The sequence below is a fragment of the Hevea brasiliensis genome, chromosome 15 (genome assembly GCF_030052815.1).
Source record: "Hevea brasiliensis isolate MT/VB/25A 57/8 chromosome 15, ASM3005281v1, whole genome shotgun sequence".
NCBI classification, from domain to species: domain Eukaryota; kingdom Viridiplantae; phylum Streptophyta; class Magnoliopsida; order Malpighiales; family Euphorbiaceae; genus Hevea; species Hevea brasiliensis.
Window position 1 is genome coordinate 69,466,768 of NC_079507.1, and position 9,577 is coordinate 69,476,344.

The window sequence follows — 9,577 nt, forward strand, 5'->3', positions numbered from 1 at the left end:
TTTCTTCCTGACATGTTTAAGAGTTCTGCATATAGCAATTTGCTCAACAGTAACTGGAACTCACTAAGGTACTATAATTTCCAGGATATCATGAATAAAGTGTTTGTTCCACTCTTGTTTAGTATGTTGTTTGATGAACAAGGTGGAAAGGGAGAACATGTTAAAACTGCATGCATTGAAGCTCTTGCTTCAATATCTGCTCAGATGGAATGGAAGTCTTATTATGCCTTATTGATTAGATGCTTTCGAGAAATGAAGATAAATCTGGACAAGCAGAAGATTGTAGTGCGGCTTATTTGCTCTATATTGGACCAGTTCCATTTTTCACAAAATTGTTTCAGTCTAGAAAACAAAGACTCTGCAGATAGCATTGTAGGCTCTGATAGCACTGAAACAGGTTCTTTCGCTACATTTCACAAATGTGGTGGTAATTCTTCAGCTATGCTGCCTAAAGGTAGTTGTTCCGTAATAGCCACTGAAGTACAGGCATGTCTTCAGAAAACTGTGCTCCCTAAGATGCGAAAATTACTGGATTGTGATTCTGATAAGGTCAATGTTAACATCAATGTAGCTGCACTGAAAGTACTGAAGTTGCTTCCAATGGACATAATGGACTCGCAACTTCCAAGTATCATTCATCGCATTGCAAACAATTTAAAGAGCCGTATGGAAAGCATCCGTGATGAAGCTAGGTTTGCTTTGGCTGCTTGTTTAAAGGAGCTTGGCCTGGAATATTTGCAGTTTATAGTCGGGGTTTTGCGAGCTACCTTGAAGCGAGGATATGAGCTCCATGTGTTGGGCTATAGTCTCCATTTTATTTTGTTGAAGTTTCTTTCAAATCCTAAGTGTGGGACGTTGGATTATTGTTTGGAAGACCTCCTTTCTGTGGTAGAGAATGATATTCTTGGAGATGTTGCTGAGGAGAAAGAAGTAGAAAAAATTGCTTCTAAAATGAAAGAAACTAGGAAGCTGAAGTCCTTTGAAACCTTGAAAATAATTTCCCAAAGCATAACATTCAAAACCCATGGCTTGAAATTACTTTCACCAGTTAAAGCTCGCCTGCAGAAGCATCTAACACCCAAAGTGAAAACCAAATTGGAAAGTATGTTAAATCACATATCGGCTGGTATTGAAAGTAATCCATCAGTTGATCAGACTGATCTATTTATTTTTATATATGGGTTTATTGAAGATGGGATCAATCATGAGGATGGTCAAGGTGAGAATTCTTCTGGTACAGAGATGATGCCTCGCCACAGACGAGAGGTTAATGAGAAAACAATTTCTGCAGGCAGAGATAATGGAACTAAATCTGTGTGCTCTCATCTCATTACTGTTTTTGCTCTTGGGCTATTCCACAACCGCATGAAGAGTGTGAAATTGGATAAAAATAATGAAGAACTTCTATCAATGTTGGATCCCTTTGTTAAACTGCTTGGTGACTGCTTGAGTTCTAGGTATGAAGACATTTTGTCTGCATCCCTTAAATGCCTTACACAACTTGTGAGGCTACCTCTGCCATCCCTTGCATCTCAGACAGATAAAATAAAGGTGACATTACTGAGTATTGCCCAAAGTTCTGTGAACTCCAACAATTCTCTGATGCAATCATGTCTAAAAATGTTAACTGTGCTCCTGCGAAGTACTAAGATTACCCTTTCCTCAGAACAACTGCATCTGCTAATTCAGTTTCCACTGTTCATTGATCTTGAGCGGAATCCCTCTTTTGTGGCCCTCTCACTTCTAAAAGCAGTTGTTAATCGCAAGCTGGTTGTTCCTGAGATATATGATGTTATGATGCATATTGCAGAGCTAATGGTTACAAGCCAAGTGGATTCAATTCGCAAGAAATGCAGTCAGATTATGTTGCAATTTTTACTAGATTATCATCTTTCTGGAAAATATTTACAACAACATTTAGATTTTCTGCTGAGGAATTTGAGGTATGCATTGACATTCAACACATTTTTGTTGCTCTCTCTTTCTCTCTGACTGTTGACCACCCTCCCCCACCTCCACCCCCACCCCAACCCCAACCCCAACCCCAAAATATATATATATATATATATATAGCATACACTGACTTGCCATTCTTGCAGTTATGAGTATTCAACTGGAAGAGAATCTGTACTTGAAATGCTCCATGCTATAATAGTCAAATTTCCCAGGAACTTTCTGGATAAACATGCACAAACAATATTTATCCATTTGGTGCAATGTTTAGTCAATGACCGTGATAATAAAGTCCGTTCCATGACCGGTACAGTTTTAAAGCTTTTGATTGGACGTGCAAGTCCTCATTTGCTAGATTCCATGTTTGACTTTAGTCTATCTTGGTATATGGATGAAAAGCGGCAAGTCCAGAGCACTGGTGCACAGGTAAAATTTCTGAACCACATAATAAATCATATGCTAAAAATGCATTAGCCAACTTGGGGAATCTTGCCTTAGCAGAGGCACGTCTCTGGGCTTTACACGCCACAACTTCCGAGTTGTGATTTGTCTGCAAGGACTAGGAGGCTATGGATGTACCTTAGCCAGTCCACCTACTTCCTAAGATGTGAGGATTTAGGATCCAATGTGCTTCTGGGTAGGATGATTTGATCTTATCTACTCATATTGTTGGCTTACATGATGCATTCTTGAGCAGAATGGATAAGGAGATGATGCTGCATGGGGCCTATTTGGATTTCTTGTCGATGTCTTGTCTTTTATTATCAAACTTTGCTATTTCTCTCTTGTATTCATGTTTCTTGATATTTTCTTTTTTCCAATTCTAGATGGGCTTGAAGTGACCAAAATATTTGCTTATTAGGTTTGGATTCTTGATGTCAGTATGTTCCATTTTCTAATGGCCTCCAACTTTGTATGTGCAGGTACTGGGATTATTGGTTGAGGTCATGAATAAAAGCTTTCAAAAGCATATCAGCAGTATATTGCCTGTGAGCAAAACCATTTTGCAGGCTGCTGTGGGTGTTGCCAGTGAGAGTCCAGCGCTAGATCTTCATGATGAAGCTGTTCCTCTCTGGAAAGAGGCATATTATTCGTTAGTTTTGTTGGAGAAGATTCTACATCATTTTCATGATCTCAGCTTTGAAAAGGATTTTGAGGTATGGTTAATCCAAGTTTTATTATCAGTAGTACATTCTCATAGTCAACCAATAGCATGTTTTACTGTAACTAAATCAATTCCCTGCCATGTCTTCATCCATAGGATCCCAAGTGCTTGTTCAATCAAAAGTTTGATTCTTTCTAAAATACTCATTTTCAAATGATATCCTCATTGTTCACAAATTTTTCATTCTTGACTTAAAAAAATTTCTTATAATTTAATCCATAACACAAGTGTTTGTATTTTTTTGTCACGTTGAGGTCATTAGAACTTCCTCTTGTAATTAAATCGCTACCACTCATGCTAGTTCTTAGATTGGAACTCTCACTTTCACTACTATTTCCACTTTCACCACAAATCTAACTATAAATAGAACTTTTGCTGTAATGGTTACTACCACTTAAAATATAAATATCAATACAGATTTGAGAGTGAAGATAACTGTCGATGCAACTAACTTGGGTATGCATGTATAGCTATGTATGTCATTGGTAAGTCTTAGAGTTGAATGGGATTGCAAACTGTTGTACGGATATTAGTTTAGGCCTGAAAATTAAGTGTTAGAATCCAACCAAATAATCAAAATGCTGCAATGTTAAATCAATAGCATATGTGCAAAATTTGCTGGTTGTATTACTTTTATGAGCAGAGGAGAGATCTAGAAGCACTCAATTACTTAAATCATGGATAATATTAGTCGAAGTAATTTTTATTATCTGAGACACTTGCAATTCATTTTGTACTCATCTCTCTCTCTCTCCCTCCCGTTTCCTCCCCTCCCCCCCACCCCCACCCCAACCTCTTCCTTTTCTTTTTCTTTTGTTTTTGCCAGGATATATGGGAAGCAGTATGTGAGTTGCTCTTACACCCACACCCATGGTTACGCAACATATCAAGTCGCCTTGTGGCAATTTACTATGCTACTGTGACTAAGGCCAGCAAAGAGAGTCATGAAAAAGCATTGGGAACATTTTTCCTTATGAGGCCACATAGGCTTTTTATGATAGCTGTTTCCCTTTGCTGCCAGCTAAAAACACAAGTCATTGATAACGCTGTTGAAAACCTGATTACACAGAATCTTGTCTTTACAATTTCTGCTATTCATTCTCTGATGGGAAAAGTGGAATCTGTGGATCCTTCTACTTTCTGGTCTACGCTTGAACAGCATGAACAAGGCCAATTTCTTAAAGCCTTTCAGTTGCTTGATGCAAGAAAAGGAAAAGACATCTTTTTAAAAGTTATATCTGGTGTCCATGACCAAGATTATGGAGACCGTTGTGAGAATCTCCAATATTTGCTCCTCTCTAATTTGATTAAAAAAATGGGGAAAATTGCTCTTCAAAAGGAGGCTATTCAGGTTGTTGCATCTGAATTGCTATGATTGGCTAGAATGTTTATGAATATAAGAATATATCTATTCCTTTGGTTTTCCTTCTATTACTTGGTATTTGAGTTTTTTTTTTTCCTGCTTAATAATTGTTGTTGTCTAATGTTGAATTTTGCATGTAGATGAAAATCATCTTCAATACTTTTGGAAAGATTTCTTTACAAATAGAACAGGACAAGTTACAGAAGCATGCATTTGACATGCTGTTACCGTTGTATAAAGTTTGTGAAGGATTTGCTGGGAAAGTTGTCACTGGTCAGTTTGCGCTCTCTCTCGCTCTCTCTATATATATTTCATTTCTGGGCATGAAGAAGATTTTGATTTGTTTCCTTTTCTTTGAGTTGAATCTTATTTGGCTTAATTGGTTTGACATGCTGAAAACTGAGGATGAGCTTTGAACGGTTTTAACCCAAAAACCAAACCGATTTAATTTGGGTTATTGGTTCATCGGATCAGTTTCAGTTACAGATTTTTAAAAAGTTGGGTTTTCAGTTTAGTGCTAACCAAACCTACCGAAGTGTCCTATATAAGCTTATTCTATGTCGTTTTATGACTCTATGCATACCATCCTTTTTTTTCCCTCATGAATCGATTGTGGTGAAGTATTGGTGAAAGATGAGGACATTAAAGAAATATGGAGAAATTATTTTGACGATCTCTTTAACAATAGTCAAAGTGGTAATAGCGTGAATATAGACTAGAGAGCAATAGAAAAGAATGTGAATTATACTAGAAGGATTAGATCTTTAGAAGTAAGGAAGCACTTAAGAGAATGAAAGTGGGTAAAGCTTGTGGACCTGATGGAATACCAATTGAAGTGTGGAAATGTTTGGGAGATATGGGAGTAGAATGGTTAACTAAATTGTTTAATAAGATTCTAAACTCAAAGAAAATGCCTGATGAATGGAGGAGAAGTATTTTAGTGCCTATTTTTAAAAATAAGGGAGACATACAGAGTTGCTCAAACTATTGGAGAATTAAACTCATGAGCCATACTATGAAGTTGTGAGAGAGAGTTGTGGAACATCGACTACGTCATGACACTTCTATCTCTCCTAATCAATTTGACTTCATGTCCGGTCGTTCAACTATGGAAGCGATCTTTCTCATTAGAAGCTTGATGGAGAAATATAGAGATGTGAAGAAAGATCTACACATGGTTTTTATCGATTTGGAGAAGACTTATGATAGTGTTCTAAGAGATATCTTATGAAGAGTGTTAGAACAAAAGAGGGTATCTATTAGGTACATACAAGTGTTAAAAGATATGTATGAAGGAGCAACTACTATTGTGCGCACAGTGGGAGAGGACACGAGATTTTCCTTATTTCAATTGGATTACACCAAGGTTCAGCTGTAAGCCTTTACCTTTTTACATTAGTTTTAGATGAATTGAAGAAACATATACAAGAGAGTATCCCTTGGTGCATAATGTTTGCAGATGATATAGTTCTAATAGATGAGAAGCGAGAAGAAGTCAATAGAAAGTTAGAACTCTAGAGAAATACTTTAGAGTCAAAGGGTTTTAAGTTAAGTAGAACGAAGACAAAATACATGCATTGCAAGTTCAGTGAAGGCCGAACTGGTGATAGGTAAGGAGTTAGTTTGGATGGAGTAGTACTGCTCCAAAGTAATCATTTTAAATATCTCGGCTTAATCCTTCAAGTAGATGGGGGATATGAGAAGAATGTTAGTCATAGGATTAAAGCCGGATAGTTGAAGTGGAGAAGTGCTACGGGAGTTTTATGTGATCGCAAGATTCCCAATAAGTTGAAAGGAAAATTTTACCGTACAGCCATACAACCGGCCATGTTATATGGTTGTGAGTGTTGGGCACTGAAAGAGTCGTATGTGTCTAAGATAATAGTTGCGGATATGAGAATGTTAAGGTGGATGAGTGAGCATACTAGACTAGATAAAATCCGTAATGAGAGTATTAGATAAAAGGTAGGAGTGGTGCCAATTGAGGATAAGTTGAGAGAAGAGAAATTGAGGTGGTTTGGTCATGTGAAGCATAAACATACGGAGGCTCCAGTTAGACAAGTAGAGCACATTAGGTTGGAGGATAGAAAGAAAAAAAGGGGTAGACCTAAACTGACTTGGAGGAGAGTAGTAGAACATGACCTAGAAGTATTACATGTTTCTGAGGATTTAACCCAAAATCGTTTAGAATGGAGAAAGAGAATTCATATAGCCGATCCCAAATTCTTGGGGTAAAGGCTTAGTTGAGTTGAGTTGAGTTTAATCAATTGTCTTAGCTCCCACTTCCAAAATCATGTCTTCTTCTTCTTCTTCTTCTTCTTCCTCACTCTAGAATCCCAGATCTTGCGATTCTTCTTCCTCTTCTTTATCATCTTCTGGAATCTCATTGTGATACTGTGGTCTGCGATTCTGCCTTGCCAAGATTTCGTCATTCTGTATTTCATGTTAAGTCCAAGATCTTGCGATTTTCTCAAGTTGCCGTTTCAATGTTGATTGGGTTTGTCTTGTTATTCTGTTTGGCTATGGGATTCCATTTCTTACATGTTTTTCTGTTTAATTCTAGAGAAAATGTAAGGAAAGAAAAAAAAATACCAAATTTTAATTTTAATCATTGTCTTCTTTTCTCTTACTTTTGAATTTTTTTTTTTTTTTTTTTTTTTTTTAATGTTTAGTTGCTAAGGGAATGAAATTGATCATGGGTATTGTGTTGATTCTTTAAAAATTTGATGGGTTGTTGAGACATGAGAACTCTTGCTTCTGTATTGTGTTTATCGTTTATTGCTTATGCATTTGAGAATTCTTTGATAGGTATTGTGTATATTGCTTCTGTATGTTGATTTTTCTTTTTTTCTTTTTTTTTTTTTATTTTTATAATTTGCATCCGGCCTGGATATTGAGATTTGAAAACTCTTGCTAGCATCTGTCATCTGTGTATTGAAAAACCAATGAATTGAACTGAAAATTTTTGGTTCAGTTTGATTCTGTTTCTTTTGTACTTCAGTTTAATTTCCATTTTTTAGATTTCAGTTTTTTTGTTAGTCCGGTTCGGTTCAAAACTGAATCGACCGATTGCACACTCCTATTGAACACTAAAGTAATTTTTTTCAAAAAATCATTAGACCTTGTTTGAGTCGGTGTCTTTAATACTTATCGTTATGCATTTGACGTGCTGCTACCCTCATATAAAGTTTGTTTAGGATTTGCTGAGAAAGTCATCTCTGGTCATTTTGCCTTTCCCTCTGCAATATTCCATTTCTAAGCTTGAAGATTAAGAATACTGCTTTTGATTTGTTTCCTGTTCTTGAGCTAAATCTTTATTGGCTTAATTGGATTGACCTATTGAAAACTGAAGCACTTTTTTCTTCAAAAGATCATTTGACCTCCTGTGAGTCGGTGTGTTTTACTTTTTTTTGTTTTTTCCCTGTTTTTGTATAATTCCTCTTTTCTATATTATGACCTTCTGTGTTATTTTTGTTGAGAACTTATATGGGAGATTATTGTGTGTTCTTGGAGCACATACTCCCTCTCTCACAAATCATGGGACATTGTTCCTTAATTTAAGGAATTACTATAATTATGTACCTATAGGGAGCACTTTTTTTAGTGCTTTGGGTGCATTTTATAATTTTCCTTGCTTATATACGAGATATTCCTTTTAGTCTAGTTGAAAGTCTAAGCCAAAGTAGATATGCCACATCAAATACCAAGAGAATGCAACCTCTAATCTTTAGGCTTTCCTTCAGCATCATCATAATCATTCTTATTGTTGCACATGTGCATTACTTATACTGAAATCTAGTCTAATTGAATGTCTGATATCTAGTTTATGACTTCGTCATCAATTGCTTGGTTGTGTGGTTGGTTGTTTGCATCATCTGCTTGATGTTTATGTATCAAAGATCTCTTCATGCGTATGCAACTTTGTATCAAATTTGTCCTCACGTACAATTAACTGCTAATGTGAACTGCCTGGCATGTGTTTCAGATGAATTGAAGCTGCTAGCGGAAGAGGTTTGCAAAAGTATGCGGAATGCTTTGGGCATCCACAATTTTGTACAGGTTTATAGTGAGATGAGGAGAAGTATCAAGGTGAAGAGAGAAAAGAGGAAGCGAGAGGAAAAGGTCATGGCTGTTGTGAACCCAATGCGGAATGCTAAGAGGAAGCTACGGATTGCAGCGAAGCATCGTGCACACAAGAGAAGGAAGATAATGACAATGAAAATGGGAAGATGGATGCATTAAAAATGAAAAAATGTTGTCACCCAGTCATTCAATTAAGAACAGCTGGTATTGCAATTGCATTTCTAAATGTGCCATTGATTCGATTGGTTAATTTCCTGGCAACCCTTCTCTGTGTTCCTCACCTATTGCCGGTGGTCGTCTTCTAGCAGAGTTGTTGTGAAGTTTGTCGCTAATGAAGTTGATGGTGAACACGGGAGACCATAGGAGATCAAAATAGGGGAATTTTTAACGATGGTTGAATGCAATAGAATAGGAACTGATTAGGCTATTATTGAGCCTTCAAAATTGTATAATAGGCAGGGTTCATTTAAAGGATACATACTAAAATATCAAGTGTGTATAATTTTAAGTAGTGTATTTTAAATTACTAGTATTTTTTGAAATTTCATAATCCAATTACGATGCAGCTGTAATATATGTTTAAGCTAGAGGTCAAAATAGCCTAATTTGGTGACGTGGTGGGAAGATCATTTAAATCTTTTATATTTGAATTTAACTTGATCAAATCTGCTCATCATTACCGGTGCCACTGGTATATGTGATTCCGGAGTGATTTTGTGAGTCAGAACTGTATCGGTAGTAAATTTTTATGACACATGATCGTCTCATCTTACGTTGCTTCGATTAGAGTATAAAAATTAGAATAGGAAGCCAAATAATAATAATAAGATCAAATGGCAAAAAAAATGTCAAAATTTACTAGCCTTGTCGGTTATAGTTAATTTATTTAATTTTATCAATTTTGATCTAATTTGAAATTTTATTGTTAGTTGTGGCTTGGGTTTCAAATTGAATAAATTGAACTCTGATGTGATTTTTTTTTTTTTTTCATGTTGTTGTTGGCGTGTTAATTG

The 9,577-nt window shown here is 36.2% G+C and overlaps 1 protein-coding gene across 1 annotated transcript in view; it reads left to right on the top strand.

Moving 5' to 3' along the window:
• Positions 1-9,136, top strand: part of LOC110636224 (uncharacterized) — a 34,417-nt gene extending 25,281 nt beyond the window's left edge. Inside the window, exons 26-31 of the mRNA XM_021785837.2 lie at positions 85-1,943; positions 2,100-2,379; positions 2,877-3,110; positions 3,945-4,469; positions 4,622-4,754; positions 8,467-9,136. Of these exons, the coding sequence (XP_021641529.2) occupies positions 85-1,943; positions 2,100-2,379; positions 2,877-3,110; positions 3,945-4,469; positions 4,622-4,754; positions 8,467-8,723 (3,288 nt within the window). The 3' untranslated portion in view covers positions 8,724-9,136. The remainder of the gene's footprint in view (positions 1-84; positions 1,944-2,099; positions 2,380-2,876; positions 3,111-3,944; positions 4,470-4,621; positions 4,755-8,466) is intronic.
• The last annotated feature ends 441 nt before the right edge of the window (positions 9,137-9,577 follow it).